This window comes from Euleptes europaea, chromosome 5, assembly GCF_029931775.1.
Source record: "Euleptes europaea isolate rEulEur1 chromosome 5, rEulEur1.hap1, whole genome shotgun sequence".
Taxonomy (NCBI): Eukaryota; Metazoa; Chordata; class Lepidosauria; order Squamata; family Sphaerodactylidae; genus Euleptes; species Euleptes europaea.
Genome location: NC_079316.1, coordinates 83,162,696 through 83,185,999, shown reverse-complemented (window position 1 = coordinate 83,185,999; position 23,304 = coordinate 83,162,696). Strand labels below are relative to the sequence as shown.

General features: G+C 44.5%; 1 protein-coding gene across 1 annotated transcript; it reads right to left on the bottom strand.

Annotated features, from left to right (window-relative positions):
- Positions 1-604: 604 nt before the first annotated feature.
- Positions 605-21,823, bottom strand: ANKRD22 (ankyrin repeat domain 22). The gene is made up of 6 exons (XM_056850214.1): positions 21,721-21,823; positions 14,416-14,607; positions 7,604-7,711; positions 7,119-7,196; positions 5,497-5,595; positions 605-754 (listed from the first exon to the last, which is right to left on the bottom strand). Exons 1-6 carry the CDS (start codon positions 21,739-21,741, stop codon positions 677-679), a joined length of 576 nt encoding a protein of 191 aa, XP_056706192.1. The 5' UTR covers positions 21,742-21,823; the 3' UTR covers positions 605-676.
- Positions 21,824-23,304: the final 1,481 nt, after the last annotated feature.

The window sequence follows — 23,304 nt, the reverse complement described above, 5'->3', positions numbered from 1 at the left end:
CTGCCTCTGCCTTATTTTTGAGGGTCATGGTATGGACTCTGGTAGACACAGGCTTAGATCCTGCGGTTATGCCCATTGCCGGTTATTGATTTGCTAATTCCCCCATATGAATATTCATAACCCAGCAATTTGGCTAACAAGCAGTGCAGGAGAAACAGGCAGTGCAATGCTAGGGAGGTCCACAGGTTCTCCTTTTCCTGCTCATGCATGCCACAAATGCCCTCTGCTCTTGGAGACCCCATCTCTCAGGTTAGTAACCCCAGATAACTTTTGTCACATTCCAGTTTTATTCTTGGTCAATGAATGTAAAACATGCAAGGCAATAACTCACGGCATATTGAAAATAAATACCAAACAGAGCTTTATTATTGGATTTGTTTTACACTGCAACATTTACAAATAGTACTCAAATAAATAGCATTGGTCAAACTGTGACAAGTATCTTGATTAAGAAAATATAAATCAAAGCCATTACCTCTTACTGGTAAAAAAAACATGTCCAGGTAAAATCACATCACGTGTGGATACACAGCAGGAGATTTAATGTAGTCTATTCCTATATTGCTGCTGTAAACATCATGACTTTCAAATGTTGACCAAATGGCACTTATCAGAATGAATTTCCAAAGCAGGTAACAGTTTTTTTCTAACAACCTTGTAAATATCCCATTACGGTCTACCATTCTTTCTTTAATATGGATTCTATGTCAATGAACTTCAGTCTTCTTGCTATATCCAGTGGTGTTTCATCATCCTAAAATAACAAAAGAAAAAGATGCCAAAAATAATTGAAGAAGAAAATACCATGGTTTGGAGCCAGCACCACCATTCTGAAGGATTTCTGCCCACCACAGAGTTTAATTTTCTCCCCTCCCCCTTCTTGCTGCAGCCCAAAATTCCTCCTGAAATGTAGCCTTTGGGGAAACATTTGGGGCCGCACTTGGAAGGTGCCCAGCAAATGCGTTGTCTGGGTAAAATTCCACCTGCAAGATTTCCCCCCCTATTTTCAGCTCAGTGAACAAAAAGTATCAGCTGTTACCCTGAATAGGCAGTTTCCTCTTGAGTTGAGGGAATTAGCTGGAGACAAAGTGAGAGGGGGGGACTGGGATCTATAGCCTATGTAGACCAGGATAGTCCTGGGTGAAAACTCTCAAAGGAGCAGGCAGTTGTATAGTTGAAATGAGTTTAGTTTAAATGGGTTTTATTGAAGCATTAAGTGATAAAACAAGACATGCATCTCAAGCAATTAACAAGCACACACAAAGCATACAAGAGCTGACTAAGAGAAAAGGGAGGAAGTTGGACAGGGTTTCAGGGATGGGTGATAGTTACCAGTCTTGAAAGAATGTCCAGAGAAAGCAGCACTGAAGAGGAAAATAACCAACATTTCCAGGAGCAAACAAAACAGCCCACATGCAAGTGGAGGTGCATGCACAGATCCAACACACACACACTGTGAATGGCAAAAGGACCAATATTTATACCCCAAAATGGATCCTGAGGAGGTATGAGGTAAGCTGGCAGGAAAGCAGGACACAAAGTATTGATTGCTTTACTGGGGTTCCAACAAAAAGATAGGAGAGGCTTGATGAGTCATCAGGACCCAAGGGAGTGCCTGGATACTGATTGATTGCTGGGATGGGTGCAAATAGAGTAAGTAATGGTCCACTCGGAGTGCTGATTAAATCGCCTTAAGGTGGCACAATGGGGATTAGCTGGCCCCATTGTCCAGCCAGGCACACCTTAGGGACAGGGGGAAAGTCCAGCAGCCAACCAACTTCCTGCCCAGGCTTGACACACAAGATGGATCCCAAAACCCTCTGAGAGGCATCCATTTTGTGGGGAGCAGTGTCTTGCTCTTATGCCAGTCTTTGGCCCCTGGGCCTCCATGGTACCTTTTAGTGGAAGGAGGGGTCTGACTGCTTACACAGCAACTGATGAGAAGCAGCCCTCCCCAGCACTGACAATACTAGTTCAATGCTGTTTCCATAGGCATCCCCAAAGTCCTGTTAATTAATATACTGGTTTCAGCCATAACAAGTCAGAAGGGGGAAGTTTGCTGATCTTTCAGAAAGCTCTTCCAAGGCATTGAAGCATTAAGTGATAAAACAAGACAGGTATCTCCAGCAATGAACACACACACACAAAGCATACAAGAGCTGACTAAGAGAAAAGGGAGGAAGTTGGACAGGGTTTCAGGGATGGGTGATAGTTACCAGTCTTGAAGGAACATCCAGAGAAAGCAGCACTGAAGAGGAAAACAACCAACATTTCCTGATTGGTTGTAGGAGATCAGAAGATCAGTGGCCTAGGTTTTCTATAAATATAGACTATTCTGATAGGCCTTATTCCGTACCGCTTACTTTTACCTGCTGTGTTTGCCTCTGCTGTGTTACATTGACATTATAACTATTCTTAGGGCTGCCAACCTTTAGGTACTAGCTGGAGATCTGCTATTACCACTGATCTCCAGACGATCGAGATCAGTTCCCCTGGAGAAAATGGCTGCTTTGGCAATTGGACTCTATGGCATTGAAGTCCCACCCCTCCCCAACCCACCCCCCTCAGGCTCTGCCCTAAAAGTCTCCTGCCAGTGGCAAAGAGGGACCTGGCAACCCTATCTATTCTGGATTATGCTGCTTGGTTTTGGACAGATTTTTCCAGTGCTTCAAGAACTCAACATCTATGCTGTAAGAACATTCAGTACGTGTGTTTAGAAAGTTAGCGTTTTTGTATTTATGTGTTTGAACCTTCACTGGAACTACATTGGTTTTTAAATCTTTTTCTTTCCAATAAAGCCTATTCCGCTTTATAGCAACTTATCACTGTGAGTTCACTAGTCCAAAGCTGGGGTAATCTTGGTTGCATTATCAACAGAGGGTCTTGTTCCAGGGTCTTAGGTTCAAGACAGGGGGACAATTCTCTCAGGAAAAAGAGGGGGCAGCCTGTCAGAGGAAAAGGTGAAAAAGTTGCACTCCATAGACAGAAATCCTTCAGAAATATCCATGCATACAATCCATGGGAAACTCTATAGCTATATTAAACAAAGGCATCAACTTCTGAAGTTGACGCTTCCCTTCTATGGTGTATATTACAGCTACCTTTGGGGGTTCAAAATATACATCTCTAGATTCTAGAAGGAAAAATGACAGTCCAGGATCTTTCCCAGCTGAAATGAGTGGGCATACCTTGACAATAGCCTATAACTTGTATTTTGTATTTATACCCCTACCCTGCCTTTTGTATTTATACCCCTAGCCTGACCTTTTGGCACACAGCATCCCCAAAGCAGTTTACAAAGCATAAACATCATTATATCTCACTACTTATCGTGTTTCCCCGAAAATAAGACATACCCATAAAATAAGCTGTAGCAGCATTTCAAAGCATTTGCGCAATATAAGCCATACCCCGAAAATAAGACATGGTCCTGACGGGAAGGCGTGAAGACCGGGAGGAGCCCAGCTGAGCAGAGGCGGTCTCCCGCGGCCGCTTCAAAGGCCTGGCAACCAGTGTGCCCGGGGCTGGGGCGAGGAAGACAGGGAGGAGCCCAGCTGAGCAGAGGCGGTCTCCCGCGGCTGCTTCAAAGGCCTGGCAACCAGTGTGCCCGGGGCTGGGGCGGGGAAGACCGGGAGGAGCCCAGCTGAGCAGAGGGGGTCTCCCGCGGCCGCTTCAAAGGCCTGGCAACCAGTGTGCCCTGGGCTGGGGCGGGGAAGACCAGGAGGAGCCCAGCTGAGCAGAGGGGGTCTCCTGCGGCCGCTTCAAAGGCCTGGCAACCAGTGTGCCCGGGGCTGGGGCGAGGAAGACCGGGAGGAGCCCAGCTGAGCAGAGGCGGTCTCCCGCGGCTGCTTCAAAGGCCTGGCAACCAGTGTGCCCGGGGCTGGGGCAGGGAAGACCAGGAGGAGCCCAGCTGAGCAGAGGCGGTCTCCCGCGGCCGCTTCAAAGGCCTGGCAACCAGTGTGCCCAGGGCTGGGGCAGGGAAGACCAGGAGGAGTCCAGCTGAGCAGAGCGGTCTCCCGCGGCCGCTTCAAAGGCCTGGCAACCAGTGTGCCCAGGGCTGGGGCGGGGAAGACCGGGAGGAGCCCAGCTGAGCAGAGGCAGTCTCCCCCGGCTGCTTCAAAGGCCTGGCAACCAGTGCGCCCAGGGCTGGGGCGGGGAAGACCGGGAGGAGCCTAGCTGAGAAGAGGCGGTGTCCCGCGGCCGCTTCAAAGGCCCACGAAGACCGGGAGGAGCCCAGCTGAGCAGATGCAATCTCCCGCGGCTGCTTCAAAGGCCCGGCAACCAGCGCGCCCGGGGCTGGGGCGGGGAAGATGGGATCCATGTGTCTGGAAGGAGGGGGAGAAAGCTGCTGCAAGCCTTTCCCACCCTTATATGGACTCTGGGGGCGGGACCGGAAGGGGGTGGTAAGGAGAAAACGGGAGCCGAGAGGGAGGACAGTTCCGATTCCCCCTCGGAATGGTCTGAGGCCCTCTCTCCCAACGACTACCCCAGGACAGGGCGGAGCACGAGCCCAGGTGGGGCCGCTTACAAGCTCTCTTCCCCAGTACCATACTTAATAAAAATAAGACATCTCCTGAAAATAAGCCATAGTGTGTCTTCTTGAGGAAAAATAAATATAAGACAGTGTCTTATTTTCGGGGAAACACGGTAGTTGTCAGTGCAAATCCGTAGCGATGAAAGGAAATGGCTTTTATCAAAATACTGTCTCTGGTGCAAAGAAAAAGTGTTTATGTAAATCTTATAGTAGCTGATGAATATCCTTGTAACTTTAATTAAAAATAATCAAAGACACAATTTTGGTGTATAGGATCTTTGTACACAAACAAAGTATCATTCAACTATCTTGTTCTGCAAAGGCAACTGCAATGAGATTTTGGTCCTTCTGCAGAGATCTTGAGATGATAGAAGATCAAGACATATCAAAGAAAACACTACCAATTTACACCACAGGCAATGTTTTAATATGATGATGCAAAATGATGCTGACCAGTTAGTCTGCTATAACATCCTGCATTGATACTCCATATTGGATGACCCCCAGGGTGTCCCCAAGGCAGGTACCAACATTGGTGATTGGGTGGTTAAGTGTGATGCTGCATCAGACATGGAATTAATCTCCCAGTCCAAATTCTCCCCATGGTTTAAACAGTTTGAAAAGGATCATGTCAGAGCTTCATATCTGGTCAGTATCCCCTTCAACAATCTCAGAATTGCTTTAACTTCAATCCGGTTTCAAACCATGCCAAAGGCTTTGCTAGCTGGACGTTACTCCCGAACACTGTGGGCCTCTCTATGCATTTGTGGAGCTGCAGTTCCAGAGGACCTAATGCATTATAAACTATTCCATCCTCTTTATACAGAGGCCAGCACTAAAATTCTTGCTGCACTTCTAAATGACCTAAATCTTTTTTCCAAGTCTGAGAAGCTGCTCTTTCTCCTCTCACACGCCGATCCAGCTATCTCCTATAGAGTGTCATCTTTGCCTTATTTCCTTACCTTATTCTTTATGGAAAGATCAGCACCTGCTTCGACTAGTAAAGGAACGATGGACTGGTTCTTCATTTCACATGCATAGTGAAGAGCTGTTCTTCCTGACTGGAGAGAATCAAAATGTGCCTCAGATTTCATCTCAAGTGAGGGAGGGGGAATTTTTGGTTTCCATGGGAACAGTTATTTCTAATAACTTGTTTAAACCAATCAAGCTTTTAAAAGCTATTATGATAAATTTACCACATTGCTGTCTGATAACTAGAGAAATAATGTATATAACTTTTATTATCAAAATTCCCAAACTGGGCGCCACAAGAAAACTACTAAGGAGTCAGGAGAATTGAAAGGGTCCTGTGTGCCCAAAGTCTCCCTGTTATTCAGCAATAAAGCTCCCCCTGGCCTTTGCTCCCATTGTTGCACCTTGGGTACATAGCATCCAGGGCACCTAGTGTACCCCTGGGCAATGTTGTTGTTAGGACTCATGACATTAGGACATTAAAAAGAAGAAGAGAAAGAGGGGCAAGGTACAAGGAGAAAGAGGCAGGATTATTCTTTCCTCCTCTTCCGGAGCTGTCTGCCATAGGGGTTGCCAGGTCCCTCTTCACAACCAGAGGGAGGTTTTGGGGGCGGAGCTTGAGGAGGGCAGGATTTGGAGAGGGGAGGGACTTCAATGCCATAGAGTCCAATTGCCAAAGCAGCCATTTTCTCCAGGTGAATTGATCTTTATCAGCTGGAGATCAGGTGTAATAGCAGGAGATCTCCAGCTAGTACCTGCAAGTTGGCAAGCCTAGTCTGCCACCATGCATGTCTCTTCAACAGCAGGTAAATTGAAGAGTAAAGGGAAGCAGGGATGGGGAGAAGGGAGAGGAGGGAGTAATTTCTGACACAAATGCATTGCTTTTGGGTGTCACTGGATCATACACTCACTTCTAGAGTTGCAGAGTCACTGCTAGATAATATGACCTGAAAGGTGGAGGAGGAGAAGGAGAAGGAGGAGAAGAAGAAGAAGAAGTTGGTTTTTATATGCTGACTCTCTCTACCACTGAAGGGAGACTCAAACTGGCTTACAATCTCCTTCCCTTCCCCTCCCCACAACAGACACCCTGTGAGGTTGGTGGGGCTGAGAGAGCTCAACAGAGCTGTAACTTGCCCAAGGTCACGCAGCTGGCTTCGTGTGTAGGAGTGGGGAAACAAATCCAGTTCACCAGATTAGCCTCCGCCGCTCATGTGGAGGAGTGGGGAATCAAACCCGGTTCTCCAGATTAGAGTCCACCACTCCAACCACCGCTCTTAACCACTATACCATGCTGGATCTCATCTCTGCATGAGTCAATGTTTGGGCTTCCATCTTTACAATAAGGAGATATGCTCACCAATGCACTCACGTTGAATACAGAAAGTGAATGCCCCTGAAGCAAAATGTTCTCTTCTTTTTACACACTAGAAGAAAACTTTGAGGCAAGCAACAGTGCAACACGCTTTCAACTTTAATTCGGGGTGGGTGGGTGGGGAGTCTGGGAAGAACTGCTCTCAAACATTGGAGAGACTTTGCTTTTACATGGTTGCTGGGATTTTCTGAGATCTGGATAAGGCAGAGACCCTCTCTCTCTGCGTGTATGTCTTCTTACATCATCTGTAGCATTGACATCTACTCCAGCTCTGAGTAACATCTTGACAAGGTTTTCATTCTGCTTACTTTTAGATACCTGTTTAACAGATTTGGGGAGGAAAAGATGAAATATTGTAAACAAACATTTATCTTAGCTTCACAAAAAGTTAGCTTACCTAGCTTTGAGAATCATTGTACTCAAAGGGAAGTTATACATTTTCAAATTGCTCAGTAAATATTAACAATAATACTCAAAAGAGATCAGATAATAAAAATATTATCTTGTGCAATTATCCATATGCCAACACTGCATGATCACTATTCCATGGGAAAGATTATATCACAGTTGATTAGTATAAGATCTTTGTAGTCCAGAGTCAGCTATGTCCATAGTCCAACCGGTAGTCCACAAAGTTCTGGAGGAAACGCTGAAGTTCACATTCTGAGCATTTGATAAACAAAGTTAATAATTGATTTTCATAATTGAATTTTCTCTGAACTTACCATGAGGAGATACCCAAGAAGTAAAACAGGCATTAGGATGATAATGAGAAGGTAGTCAAGGTAGTTGAACCGTTTTCTGACAGCGTAATGCAAACACGTTCGCTCTCTCTAGAGAGAAATGCAAAATTGACATTACAATTAAAACTTCCCTGAATTTGTAACTTACCATTTCTCACAACAGTTAACTAGTGAAGAGGTTTGTTTATTTGGAGATTCTTTTACTCTCACTCTGCATATTGGGCAAACCACACTCATGTGGTCAAATTGAAGTTAGAATGAACTCCAGTCTTGAATGTTCTATGGAAAGAAACAAATACTACCTATTTTGAAGATCTTAGGAAAGAATCTACACCCCCAAGCCTTATAGGTTTGTGGCTTTCAAAGAGGTAATGCACTGGAAGTATTTCAACATGATGGGTTCCCAGCTTTGGAGTGGGAATCATTATTTTCTCACACCTCTTTTACAGGGAAGAGATGTCAGGTACCTTTCAGGGTAGGATGCATTTTTAATCCTGGCCAACAAAATGAGCATGAATTGAAGGGTATTTAAAGCTTTCCCACCCATTCCAGACCACTTTTTGCTCAAAGAGCTTTCTTATCCTCATTCTTTCTACTCCCTGTGGAAGTAGTTGATCACATTGGGGCTGAACAGGAATTTGGGGGACTTTTCTTTAATTGGTCAGGTGAAGAACTCTCCCCCCCTCCCCCTGCTTCTCACTGCTGATCTGGGGGAAGGAAATACATTTAATAGGCCTGGTCTTAGTGAGATTGGTTAGGTCCCTAATTAAGGATTTGCAGGATTCATGTATATTTGTTGACTTCACCCTAAGGCAGGGCTGGGGAACCTTTTTTCTGCCAAGGGCCATTTGGATATTTATAACATCATTCGCGGGCCATACAAAATTATCAACTTAAAAATTAGCCAACCAATACATTTCTCCATGGCCCGGGTGGGAAAGGGTTAACACAGTTTCTTGGTCAGTCCTAGCAGCTCCATAGCTAACGATTCTTCTGCAAGGGGGAAAAAGGGTTCCTTTTCTTGGCAAAACAAACTCACATCTGCCTTGAATAGAGGCTATTCCTGCCCGCGGGAGGGGGCGGATCACCAGTCTTAGATCTTTCTGAGCTAGAGATCTGCCAGGACCCACAAAGAACCAGACCAAATGATTTCGCAGACCTTAAATGGCCCCCGGGCCTGACATTCCCCACCCCTGCCCTAAGGTATCTATGGGTGTGAGAAGTAACCAAACCAGACACTGAAACCTGACCAGCCCCAGTGATGTCTGGCATCTTACTTTTAGGGTGTGGGGGAACATGTTCCTTAGGATTATTTTTGCGAACCAAAGAGTCCTCCTCTGAAGAGGAGGAGGAGAAGAGTTGGTTTTATATGCCGACTTTCTCTACCACTTAAGGGAGAATCAAACCGGCTTACAATCACCTTCCCTCCCCCTCCCCACAACAGACACCCTGTGAAGTAGGTGGGACTGAGACAGCTCTAAGAGAGGTGTAACTAGCTCAAGGTCACCCAGCTGGCTTCATGTGGAAGACTTGGGAAACCAACCCAGCTCACTAGATTAGCGACCACTACTCTTGTGGAGGAGTGGGGAATCAAACACATTTCTCCAGATTAGAGTCCACCGCTCCAAACCACCACTCTTAACCACTACACCACGCTGGATCTCCTACAGATACCTGGAGTTATATCTGTAGGTTTTAAACTGAATATATACCTCTTTAAGTACTGGGTAAAAAAATATTTCAGTGCTGGAAAGCAGACTTCCGAAAGTATACTTTAAGGAACAGAGGTTCCTCCCTTTCTTACCTCAAACAATTTGGCATCTGCTTTAAATGCTGCAATGCCATGGATTTTCCCAAATACGCCTCCTAACTCTGCAGGCACATCTGACTGAAAATCAGGCATCCCACATGGACTACTTCCACTTGCCACTGGTTTAGAACCACTGTTATATGCTGCTCTAAAGAAGGCCTGAGAGTGTGGTCCGTCTATTGGTTCAGGTTTGAATTTTTAAAATTCCTGGAAGGAGTCTGATGGCGTGATGGCCCAGAGATGCTGTGTGCACAGAGCAAGTGCACTGAAGAATTCAGCCAGTTAGAAGAAGAAGAAATGCTTTTCCTGTACAGCTATGGACTATAATCAAAGTATGGAAAAATTCACTTGTCGGAACTAAGGAAAATGCTGAATAGACATTGGCTTGTCTCCAACCACTCTGTGCAAGGAATGCATGGTTTTCTTGCAGCCCATCAGACCCCTGGAAAAATCATTCCCACAGAACTTGAACAGACGAACAATCACTCCTTCTTCCTCTTCTGCAAGCACAGCTCCACTAAGGAAAGGGGTTGATTTCACCCCTTCTCAATCCAGCCCACTAACCCACACAGCTATTTCTCTGGCTCCTATGACCCCCAGGAATGATCTTTTCTGGGGTTGATTTACAAAAATGCTCCATGTGTCTCTTGCGTGTAAATGGTTGGATACAAGTCATCAGCAGGAGAAAAACAACTTTTTTATGGATAGTGTTAATAGCATTTTGTTGACCCCGTGGAAAATGATCAGGTAAACTGGGAAGGAGATCTACAAAGGTAAAACTGATATCATATTGCTCACAATCTAGGGAAAAGGTATAAACTTGAATCACATGATACAGTGGGGAGAAGTGTCTCTCTGTCAGCAACAACCAACTGCACCTTCATGACAAGTATTCCTTGGCTATAGAACTAGAACACCCAAACTGTTGAAACGCTGGGCAGAAAATTAGCCTGGCCTTGGCAGGGTAGAGCAGGCAAGAAATCAAGTGAATTAATTAATTAATAATAAACTTGCTTCAATATATAGAAGGCTTAGTTTTTAACTAGGTGGACTAATTAGAAGGGTAGAATGCTGAAGGGATAGAGCTAAAATTGTCTTTATCATTTTTCTAGAGACTATGTATTTATGTATTCTTATTTCTATGGCTGTTTCCGCACTACTCACTTACATCATATTATCCTTGTGGTCAATCTGTGAGGGTTGGCTATGAATTCAGAATTTCTGACCCCGTTTCACAATTTATTCTATTTTATACCTTCTTCTCAATAATGTTTTTCCCCTGTCTGCACCTTCTAGGAAAAGGGCTATGTTCTGCAGGGGATCGTTGCATCACTCGTGACACAGTGAATCCCCAAGAAGCTCCCCCCTCTTCCTTTCCCCTTATTTTGTTTTTGTGCATGCGCTGTAGCAGTGGTGCACTGTAATTGGCTGCCATCTCACCGGGTTACCTTCCCCTCCCCCTTCGCTACTTCTGTGTGCTTCTTGTGTTCATATGCCATTTTGAGAAACACTTCATTTGCACAGCATGTAGGAAGACCCTAACCATAATGTCCATGCAGGAAAATCCTGCCCCCTTCACCATCACAGAGCTGCCATCCTGTCGTGGTTATTACAATGCTCCAGCGTTCCTTCACTAGTACAAAGTACAAAGAGAGTTTAATACGGTCCAAGACCAGCATAAAAACATACCAGATATACATACATAACATAACATATATAAAAGTGCATCAAGTGTGAACCCCTATACCATCTTACAATCTCTCACTCATAAAAGCCATTAAGCACTTAATTAAAAATATTACATGTTTAAAATTAGTATAAATATAAATATAAAATCGCTCAACCATTAAGTTCAACCCATGCACGCCTGGTCCTCATTGCTTGCCACCCAAATTTGGCCACTTTAAAAGTTATCTCCATATCTTTGTCTGAGAGCATATTAAAAAGACTAAAGGCTCTGGATCGCCCCGGGAGGTCCAATAATACAGAAAGAATGGCTTCTCGTATCTTGTTGTAGATTTTGCATTCAAACACAACGTGCTCGAGGGTCTCAGTACTCCCATCAGAGCAGGGGCATAATCGTCCTGCATATGGTCTCTTTTTGTATCTCCCTTCCAAGACGGCTGAAGGGAGTGCGTTACAACGCATCAGGGTGAAAGCCCTCCTGTATTCTGGCCTATCTAAGTGGGAAAGGTAAGACATCGGGACCACGTTGGTAAGAGTGCTGCAATTGTAGCACATGTTTTTGATTCTGCTTAGGTCATGCTGCCTTTCCACGTCCAGAACTCTTTGCCTGATCAGGGCTCTGGCCTGTGGATAGTCCATTGATAGGAGCAGATATTGTGAGAGACCATAGTAGCCTAGTTTTTTCATCAGATTTTTCAACCAGGGGGAAACAAAAGTGTCATATAAAATTAAGTTACCAAGTCCTTTGGGACGTGAAGCTATTTTGAGCCAATAGGAGATCGAGACAATCCACATCCTTGCTTCAATCGTTACTTCCCCTGTCTCCATTCGAATTGCAGCATTAGATACACTGGGAGGGACTTGTAACCTTCACTAGTAAAAATTCAACAAATTAAAAAAAAATAAAGAGCAGGGGCAAAGTGAGGGAGAAGGGAATCCTGTCCATGTGATTGTGTGGTGTGGGAACCATTTCAGAGAATGATGAACTGGTCGTTGCTGCGGGGAAATGCCACAAGGTTGCAGCTTGGGAAATGGTGCTGGTAGCTCATGCTGCCAATTCAAAGGTCCCTGCAAGAGCCTCCTCTCTCACTCACTGGCCCCCTCTTTCCCTGCCTAACATGCCCTTCTTGGTGAATTCAGCGAGTTCGGGAGTTCGCGAATAAATTCGGCCAATTCGGGGCCGTCAGTAAGCAGCATAACCTTCAGTAAGCAGCATTCTCCTCCCCCGGCCAATCGGTGGCCAAGCTGGGTCTTCTTCTGGCCAATCAGTCAGGATTGAGTACTGGAGGAATCAGCTGATGTGCGGCCGGCCGGGGAAAGAGAGAGAGAGAGGGAAATCCTCATGTGTGTGTGAGGGGGTGCTTGTGCACATTCGCTCCTTTCCGTGGCTGCAGGGGGCGCATTTTTTGGGGTACAGACCCCAAACTTTCAGGGAATATTCAGACAGGTTTTCTTAAGAGACCACCCAAGTTTTGTAAACATTGGGTCAGGGGGTCCCGAGATATGGGCTCCCCCCTTTTTCTTTCCATGGCTGCAGAGGGCGCATTTTTGGGTGTGCCGACCCCAAACTTTCAGCGGAGCATCAGACAAGGCTTCTTAAGATACCCCCCAAGTTTTGTAAACATTGGGTCAGGGGGTTCCGAGATATGGGCTCCACCCCTTTTTCCTCTCCCCCCTTTTCCATTTTCGTGGCTGCAGGGGGCGCTTTTTTGGGGGTTCAGCCCCCAAACTTTTATCATAGCTTCAGAGAATCCCTCTTAAGAGACCACCCAAGTTTTGTAAAGATGGGTTCAGTGGGGGCTGAAATATCGGCTCCCCCCCTTTTCTCTTTCCGTGGCTGCAGGGGGCGCATTTTTGGGTGTGCCGACCCCAGACTTTCAGCGGAGCTTCAGTCAAGGCTTTTTAAGAGACCACCCAAGTTTTGTAAACATTGGGTCAGGGCCCCCCGAGATATGGGCTTTCCCCTTTTCCCTATTGGGATGAATGGATCACCCTCGAGAGATGCATACATATGGATCTTATATTGGATACAAATGGAATCATATTGGATTACCCAGCCTCCCAGCCCCTCCTGCTGGAACAGAAGACAGCCACAGTAAGACCCCTTTGGGGGCTTTAATCTATAATTTTTCTTTTCTGTGTGTGTGTGTGGGGGGGGAAAGCAGAGTCTGTGTGTGTGTGTGGGGAGGGAGCAGTTTCTGTGGGTGGGGGGGGAGCCAAAAGGGGCTTTTGCCGGTTCTGCCTGGGGTGTGTGTTCCCCCTCCAGTCTCTCTCTCCCTGGTTTGAGAGGGGGCTTCATTTTTATTCTTCCGGTTTTTCCTCATTCATAAGATCAGTTAGGTTATTTTGATGCTTGCTCAAAACTGGTTTTCAAATGGTGACTTAAAGAATACATCTGCCTGGTCCCAAGTCCAATGCAAAAGGAGAAATTCCACCCCCTCCTGCTCATTATGCATAGCTAGCTGCCTCTGTCCCTTTCCATGGTTTGCAAACTCCCAGGTGTCAGGTGTTGCTTTGCACTGTTGCAAAGGTGTTGCATTGCGTGCTTGTGTTGCTTTGCAGTTGTATTGTTTTGCAAAATTCTTCACACCTGCCCCGCCCTTTGCATGTTTGCAAAGGTGTTGCTTTTCAGTTGTGTTGCTTTGCAAAGTTCTTAGCACCTGCCCCGCCCTTGCTCTCATCAGCTGTTTGTCGGGGCTGGGAGCTTTGTGCCTGGGCAGCAAGCTCTGCTGAGAGATACATATTAAGGGTGGGGGAGACCCCTTTCAGGGCCCATATCTCAGCCCCCCCTGACCCAATCTTTACAAAACTCGGGGAGTCTTTCAATATACGTCCTTTGAAGCTCTGCTGAAAGTTTGGGACCTCTAAGCCCAAAAATGCCCCCCCCAGAGCCGCGGAAAGGCGCGATTGTGTTTTTAATGGCTTTATTCGGCAGAATTTTTTTTTCCGAACTTTGAATTCCCGCTGAATTGAACGGATCCGAAGTGGGGGAGTTCGGACTTCGGCAGGTACCGAACCCACAAGGGCCAAATTCGGCCGAATCCGAACTGTACCGAAATTTTTTTTTTTTGACAGCCCTAAATCACAGCATCTACAAGGTTAATGTGGTGACTGTTTATGCTTTTATTTGATTGACTGCTTGATGGTATGCCAATAAAGGTATTGAAATTGAAATTGAAATTGACTGTTTATGCAAACAGAGAAACTGAGCTAATCAGATAACGGCAGAACATTATCTTCCCTCCTCTTGCAGATATAAATCAAACACAAAAGAAGACTCCCTTCGGTATATACTTACGTTATTTTTGATGTTTACATCAGCATTTCTTTTCAGAAGGTAACTAACTATTCTGTTATGTCCCTGTTTGCAGGCACAGATTAGTGGTGTGTCTCCGCAGCAGCTGTCCTGGATGTTCAAATAATCGCCGTCTTCATTCAAAAGGAGCTGAACTTCATTCAGGTCATTATTGTATGCTGCCTGACAAATAGGCTGGGGAAGAGGGAAGAAATGAAGAACATGTTCACAAACCTGGGGCCATACTGGACATCTTGTTTCTTGCCGCTGTACACTAAAGCCTGGAATGATCTTCAGCTCTGTCCCGACCTGTTTGTTGAGCAGGTGAGACTTGCTCTCTGTCCCCTTCCCACCCCCCTCATGCCATGCCACTCTCTGCCACCCTTCTGTGATTTCCCCAGAGTGCATCCAGGAATGACCCACCTACCCACCCCCCACCCCCCGTTCACACATCTGAGGGGGTAAGCGTTGACTCATAGAAGCTAATGCTGGAATCAGTGTTGTCAGTCTTTATAGTGCCACTGCACCCGTTTTGTTTAGCTGTAAAACGTAACACAGGTCCAGGGACACCTTAAAGGCTGATGACATGTAATTCACTACCAGCCCATTCCTGAAAATGCGGCGTGAGGAGTTGGCGGGGAAGAGGCGCAAATGTTTGGATGTTCACCACCGTATGTATAGGATGAGGAGAGATTACAAGTAGGATGAGGAGAGATTACGAGTTTGTATTGAGCTCAGAAAATTATGCTTGTGCATAATATGCAACTCAAGGGGGGGGGGAATCAACTAGATGCCACTCCTAGGAACCTCTTCTGCAGTCCAGCACTTACTCAGAGGAGGACTTCTTTTCCAACTCTAAAATGGCTTGTAAAATGGAGGCTGTGGCAAGTGGCAACCCATTCTGACTGCTGTCTGCAACTGTAGGGAGGAAGGGACAGATGTTTGTCCCATGCATATTGCTGTTCCTGCCTTCCTTTATCTACTTGCAAATCTGCTCAATCAGATTGACTCAGTTTTGTATATGATTGCCAGATTCCATCATATAAAAAGGTAGCTGCTTAGAGAAGGGGGAAATCATCCTAGTTACACATCAGCCACAAACTTAAAATAGCATTTTTAATTGAAATTCTTGGTCTTTGCAAAATCCTATTGCTTTAAGCATTTTCTTTTTGGAAACCACAGCCTGTGAACACTGGAGAGTGGCATGTCTTTGATAACGCCACCCATTCTTCAAGTATTGCTCTGCAGTGGTGTCCTACAGTCATGTTATGATTAGTGTGCATAACCGTCAAAAGATAGAAAATAACTGGCATTCCTCAGAGCATGTGGGAAAAAATAGGTAGGATGTCAGAGACGATTGCCAAGGGCTTAGAAGTATTTATTCTCTGCCTTACAAGCAGGAAAAAAGTTGACAAAATGATGAACATGCAAAAAAAAATAGACTTCTGGATTCACACAACTCCTCTTCAGCCTAGTTTAGATTAATCACCACAGATTTTCAGCATTCCGCTGTCGGGGTGGGGTAAGACTGAATGCAGTCCAAAGACTCATCAAGCAGTAGAAAGCCTCATCAAACCCAGAGACTATTATCCTTTCTTGCTAATCCATGTGGGAACAAATGATATTCGGTTCAGAACGCATTTAAAAGAGACTATGCAGCTCTGGGTAAAAAGGTGAAGGACCTGGGAGCACAGGTTGTGTTTTCATTTAAGGTAATCCTTGTAACACTAGCCCACCCCCCACCCCCAAAAAATCAATTTCAGGAAGAAAGTTCTCTTTTTGTTTTGCACACACACTTCCCCCGCGCCCCGTGGATGTTGCAAAGCCAGCACAGGGGTCGTGGAGGTGGCGAAATGCCACTGGAGGCTGGAGCAGGGTTGGCAGGGCTCTCCAGGACTGATGGCAGCCATGCTCCACATGGGGCTGGGGAGAAAAGCTGATCATACTCCTGCGGCTCTCATAGGATGGGGGAAGAGGGAAGAAGGGGGTTGTTTAGTGCAATGCTACAATGTCCCTTGGCCAGTCCAACTCTTTAATGTTGTTGGTACAATTGCAGTAGAAATAAAAAGCACAGAAAGGGTAAGAGGGAAGGGGATGAGGAATTAAAAGGGGGGACATACTATATTTAACTGGTCCTCATAATGCAATAATATATTTTAAAAATCTGCAAAAGAGATGCCCTGCAAAAGTTCAGGCTGCACCATCTGTCTCAGCCAACATTCCAAGGCCCCAGCATTCCTTTGGTAGTTCAAATTACAAAGCATGGAAAATGGGTTGCCAACTGCCAGGTAGATCTCCTGCTAATTCAACTGATCTCCAGCCGATAGAGATCCGATCACCTGGAGGAAAATGGCCGCTTTGGCAATTGAACTCTATGGCGTTGAAGTCCCTCCCCTCCCCAAACCCCGCCCTCCTCAGGCTCCGCCCCAAAAATCTCCCGCCGGTGGCGAAGAGGGACCTGGCAACCCTACTGCCAGGGGGGAAAGAGGAGGGGAGGGAAGAAAGGCTACATAGTTGACAACAGGGGGGCAGAGAAATGTATAACACTGTAAACATGTCCACTCCTCAGGGGGAAATTGTCCCTGAAATGGAGGAAGCGGAAACATCAAGCTATAAGTGTTTGCAGATATCACAGCAATTTAACGATTTCAAAGTGGTTCCACTAATAAATGGAGAGGGGAAAGTGCCGGGGGTGGGGGAGTCTCATTAATGGTGCAGAAACAGCCTAAGATTTGATGACCTAAGGTAATCTGCTGGTTGAAAGTATTGGTACGCTGTGGAATAACTGGATGTTTCTGTATCTGTGCCCTGTCTGATTGTAAAGCATTATCTCAAAGCCGCTGTTTAATCATTTATTTTTCTTTTTGGGGCCCAAGGCGCAATAGAACTTGGCAGGAAAGGCCATGCTCCTGGAGTTGCCCCTCAACTGCTGCAAGACAGGTATGGATCAAGGGCACCAGAACCCTAGGATTGAAAAAAAGTTTTAGCCAATAACCGCATATGTGTCTCTAAAGAGATCATCCCAGCCTCTAGTCTGAGAAGGGCATTCAGAATGCATTGGGGGACTCCAAAAATCATTCATAGGAACCTAGACTGTACAGCTTCTAGTAAGCACCTTTCCTTGTACATACAGTGCTGGGAGCCATACAGGAGCTGGGTAATAGCCTTTCCTTGAAAGACCCTGATTGCTGCAGGTATAAAAGAGGCCCCTTTTGTGAAATGGAATCTTATAATGGCAGAGGTTGCTCTATGGGTGGTCTCTACTCCATGAGCTCCAATGACCAGACGAAAGACTATACCAAGATATTTAAAGATTTGTGTTTGTTTGATGTTGTGACCATCTATTTGCCATCTATGTTTTGGATGTTTCTTGGCAAAAGTGAGCATTTCTGTTTTTTTGGTAATTTATTAGCAGTGAAGGCATGGAGTGCTCTCCTGAGGCCTACTTGTGAATAAGGATAGAATCGGGTTGCCAGGTCCCTCTTCACCACCTGCGGGAGATTTTTGGGCGGAGCCTGAGGAGGGCGGGGTTTGGGGAGGGGAGGGGCTTCAATGCCATAGAGTTTAATTGCCAAAGTGGCCATTTTTCTCCAGGTGATCTGATCTCTATTGGCTGGAGATCAGTTGAATTAGCAGGAAATCTCCTGCTACTACCTGACAGTTGGCAACCCTAGGATAGAATGACCATGTCATCTGTATATACAGAGCAGGGATCATTTAATCTGCAAGTTTTGGAGAATGAAAACTTGGATTTCTTAGGTGTTGCACCAGGGAGTTGATGTAGAAATTAAAAAGTAAGGGAGCCAAGGTGCAACCCTGTTTAACTCCTTTGACACTGGAGAGGTGGCCTTGAAGACTACCTCTTATTTTTAAGGAATTTCCTTTGTGAAGCGAGTGGATAAGTATATAAAGTCTTCAATCTATTGGAGAGTTCTCGGGCTTTTCCCAAAGCCTATCTCTGGAGATACTATCTAATGCTGCTTTAAAGTCCATGAAAATGGCAAAACTTACTGCATTGATAAACCAAAAAGACAATGTACAATTTATGGGTGAATGGGAGGCGTGGAGGGTTTACTGTGAAAATGAATTCCATATGGGGATGCTCAAAGGTTATTCATTGATCTAATCCATTTTTTATTATTACAAATAATGCCTAATAATTAAAAGTTACAATTATTATATTATGGTTAATTTGAAATAATGAAATCTATTATTTGAAATAGACGTAATTACAATCTAATTGATAGTGAACAAAGAAACTATATTTAATTGTATAAAATAATATTAGGATTAGAATTTTTATACAAAAGAGTACATAAATTTATAATAAGATGGAGGGGGGTGAAGGGGAAGTTTCAGTTTTTACTTAAAGATAAACTGTATTTTCAACAATATTATGCTTTTTTCTCTTTGTTGATGACTTTTATCAATTGTTGAAATGTTTGATTATAGTATTATGGAAAATAATAAAAAACTGTTTAAAAAAAAAGGAAAGAAAGCAGCATGAAGTGCCCCACTAGGCCTAGAGCTTTAATTCACCCTCAGCATACTTATTTTGTTGCTCGTTTTCTGGAGGCTGCAGAGAAGAGATGAAGGGGGCGTTTTTAGAGATGGGACTTATTTAAGTTTTATGGTTTTATTGTTCAAGACCTCGGTCTAAGAACAGGGGGGAAAGAAAGAAAGAGCTATAATTCTCCATCAGATGATGCAAGATCTAGAACTGGTCTATGGTGGAACGACCAGCTCTAAAACCTGCCTGCTCACCCATCAATATATGTTCTCTGTTCAACCAATCAAGAAGTTTCCAGTATAGGTGTCTTGAGTACAGTTTGCTAATGACAGTAAGGAGACTGACTGGTCAATAGTTGGCAGGATTCGACTTTTCTCCTTTTTTATATATTGGAACAATAATTGCAAGGCCACAATCTTTGGGGATGTGAGCCAATTTGTCGATATGAGTAAAGAGTGCAGCAAGCATTGGGCCCACCAGTTGATATAGGGTTGCCAAACTCCAGGCAGCGGTTGGAGATCTCCTGTTATTACAACTGATCTCCAGCCAATAGAGATCAGTCCCCCTGGAGAAAACGGCCACTTTGGGAATTGGACTCTATGGCATTGAAGTCCCTCCCCAAACCCCACCCTCCTCAGGCTCCACCCCCAAAATCTCCTGCCAATGGCGAATAGGGTCCTGGCAACCCTAAGCTGATACTACAGAGTTATCATAGGTGGTCTGCAATGTAACGTAGGCATATTGCCTCTCCCACCCTCCTCAACAGTTATAAAGAGAATGGGACATTTAGGACTTCATTATATACATTCACAAAACACACCCTGCCATTTGCATTTCAACAGTCTGGATAAAGTAAAGCCAACAACACAGAGACTAGATGAAACGCCAGGGATTCAAATGGCTTGCTAAAAAGGAATGCAATCTAACCAGACCAATTCATCACTTCACGTGTGTTTTGATATACTAGAATAATTGCTTTCCTGTTCCCTTTTAACAAGCATTTGATTTCCCCCCCCCAAGATGTACACTTTAATTTATGAGCTTTTAAATGCAGACTGCCCTGACCTGGATGGCCCAGGCTAGCCTGATCTTGTCAGATCTCAGAAGCTAAGCAGGGTTAGCCCTGGTTAGTATTTGGATGGGAGACCACCAAGGAAGACCAGGGCTGCTGTGCAGAGGAAGGCACTGGCAAATCACCTCTGTTAGTCTCTTGCCATGAAAACCCCAAAAAGGGGTCGCCATAAGTCGGCTGCGGCTTGAAGGCACTTTACACACACACAAATGCAGACCAAAGGTTGTTTTTTCCCCAAGATCAGTATGACATAGCTAAACCCTGAAACACAAACACCAATAAACTACGCTGTATGTTTGGACTGCAACTTGTATAGTTGTATAAATAGGCATTGATTATATATACTCACACACACACACAGTCATATAATTTTTAAATATATCATATACTAAAAATCTGTTTAATTTTAATAATGGCGGCAATTTGACAAAGCAAACATGAGTCTTGTGACACCAATAGAGTGTTTTACAAATGAAATTCCAACTTCCAAGAACTGGGCTGATGAGAGAATTTGTAGTTGAGGAGAACTTGGAAAAAAGAAATCTCTTGCTGGCCCCTTATCCCTCTCATTAATACATGTATGTAAGGACATACAGACTGAGACTACTGGGAAGGAAAATGCAACTCAATATTTGTGTAACTGGGATATTTGTTACACAAGATAAAACAACAGGTGAAATATCCCCCTCCCGTAGGGTTGCCAACCTCCAAGTACTGGAGACAAACGAGGCTCAGTGCTGCAATGGTAAAGGAAGAGATCCACAACAGCACTCACAACTATAATAATAAAGTAAGAATTTATAGTGAAAAAGGTGCAAAAAAGTGAATATATATATATATATATATATATATATATATATATATATATATATATATATATATATATATATATATATATATATACACATGAATACAATAGGGTACAATAAGATAAAAATTATCAAAGGAATCCAGCACAAATGGAAATTCAATTGAAGGATATAAGCATCCTGTAAGCCAGGTAAGTCAATGTATATGGTCCACAATATGTGAAATAACAACATATTGTGGACCATATACATTGACTTACCTGGCTTACAGGATGCTTATATCCTTCAACTGAATTTCCATTTGTGCTGGATTCCTTTGATAATTTGTATCTTATTGTACCCTATTGTATTCATGTATATATATTCACTTTTTTTGCACCTTTTTCACTTTATAAATTCTTTATTATTATAGTTGTGAGTGCTGTTGTGGATCTCTTTCAACCTCCAGGTACTAGCTGGCAATCTCCCGTTATTACAACTGATCTCCAGCCGATAGAGATCAGTTCACCTGGAGAAAAATGGCCGCTTTGGCCATTGGACTCTATGGCATAGAAGTCACTCACCTCCCCAAACCCCGCCCTCCTCAGTCCCCACCCCCAAAATCTCCCATCGGTGGTGAAGAGGGACCTGGCAACCCTACCCTACCCCCCCACACACACACACACCCCTCTCAGCTAATTCAAAGTAAAAAATGCTTGAGAACTACCTGAACAGCCAAGAATATTTACCCAAGTGTAATTCATGTTGCACCCTATAACACCTTAGTAAATACCTTGAGAATTACAGCCTCACTCATAGCTCTAGTCCTTTAACATTTTAGATCTGACAAAGATGTTTAAATAATTTTTGAAAAGCCTTTTCAACAGGCCTACTTGATTTCTATGCAAAGCATCCACTACTAGGAAATGGCTACATACCTCTGAATAGAGAATTCCCATGATCTTTCTTTGGATTCAGATCCTTTGCTTCTGGTGGAACTGGCAGGCACTTGACTTTGTATCGCCCTTCACTGGGTATAAATCTGATTAAAATGTAATTAGCAAAAGCCCTTTTACCCAAGCACTCTGACCAGCAAACACACTGAAATAGTGTATCTTTTCCAAAGCATTTCCTATGTTTGCTAGTAAGGGCTATCTTACTCAGTCCCTGAGAACCAATGGTGACTGCTTCCAAAATCCCAGCCCAGCGAGACAAAGCTAAGCGTCGTTTTACTACGAGGCTCTCACATCTTAGTACAAGTTACAACAGGGAAAGTTGGTTCACTCTGCCAGTTTAGCAACCTCAGTTAGAAATCGCCTGAAAGGAAAATGTCACAAGAGCAACGGCAAAGGAATGGAGGTGTGTCCAAGGGTGACTGGCAGTGGGAATGAAACTGCAGGAGCACCACATTTTACTTTACTAGGTAGACGGTATACTGAAAGTCACAGGCAGGACATGGAGTTGCCAACCTCCAGGTGGGGCCCAGAGATCTCCTGGAATTACAACCAATCCCCAGAGAACAGTTGTCCTGGAGAAAACGGCTGCTTTAGAAGGTGGACTTGATGACGTCCATCTCCCCACTGAGCCCCCTCCCCAAATTCTGCCCTCCCTAGGCACTGCCCACAAATCTCCCAGAATTTCCTGACCTGCAGTTGGCAACCCGAACAGAACATAATGCACATAGATGTTAGAAGCATTGAAAACCAGGCAATTTCTCCCCACCCCCAGCACATGTCCCCACATAGAAAGAGAACATAGGACAACAATTAATGATGATAAAGAAGTTAATCATTACCTTGTGGGTTATAATTTATTGATATGAATCAAATATCAAAAAGGCAGTTTTGAAGCATTAATTTCAATATAGTTTGTGCAGGAAAATTGCCTTGGGTATTTTATCTTTTGCCATCAAGAATTTATTAGTTTTATCACATCTGAATTGTCTAAATACTGTAAATGCATTCGTCTCAATCACACCTCTTTTTATATATATGAGAGAGGGGAGTGAAGTGATACAGCATCTGAAAAATCACAAAGTGTTTACAGGACCTGCAAAACTAGTTCAACAGTCTTCCTATCAATCAAAGCCCTTCCCTTCAGTGTAAAATAATAGTTGGAACAGGCTTCATTCACCATTGGACTACAAGAAGTGTAAGATGCCAATAAAGGTATTGTATTGTATTGACTACAAGAAGTGGAGGCAACTGGCATGCCCCCACTGAGCTGACTCTGACATCTCAGAAGAGGAGCCGGGGGTGGGGACGTGGCTAGGGGGGGAGCAGGAAACCCAGTGAGACCCCTGGATGGTAGATGATTCTGCCCCATCTGTTCCTGAGCTGTCCCTTAGGAGCCTGAAGTTGAGGGTCCTCCACCAGAATTTGCCTTTGTCCTCCCAGTTGGCTTGCCAGGGTTGGGAAATACCTGGAGATTTTGGGGGTGGAGCCTGAGGAGGGCGGGGTTTAGAGAGGGGAGGGACTTCAATGCCATAGAGTCCAATTGCCAAAGCGGCCATTTTCTCCAGG

Coding starts and splice junctions, on each gene's coding strand:
- ANKRD22 (XM_056850214.1), bottom strand. CDS start 21,741: ATGGGAATTCTCTATTCAGAG. Junction 7,712..14,415: donor ATGTAAACATCAAAAATAAC/GTAAGTATATAC, acceptor ATTTCTCTCTAG/AGAGAGCGAACGTGTTTGCA. Junction 5,596..7,118: donor ATGTCAATGCTACAGATGAT/GTAAGAAGACAT, acceptor GATTCTCTCCAG/TCAGGAAGAACAGCTCTTCA.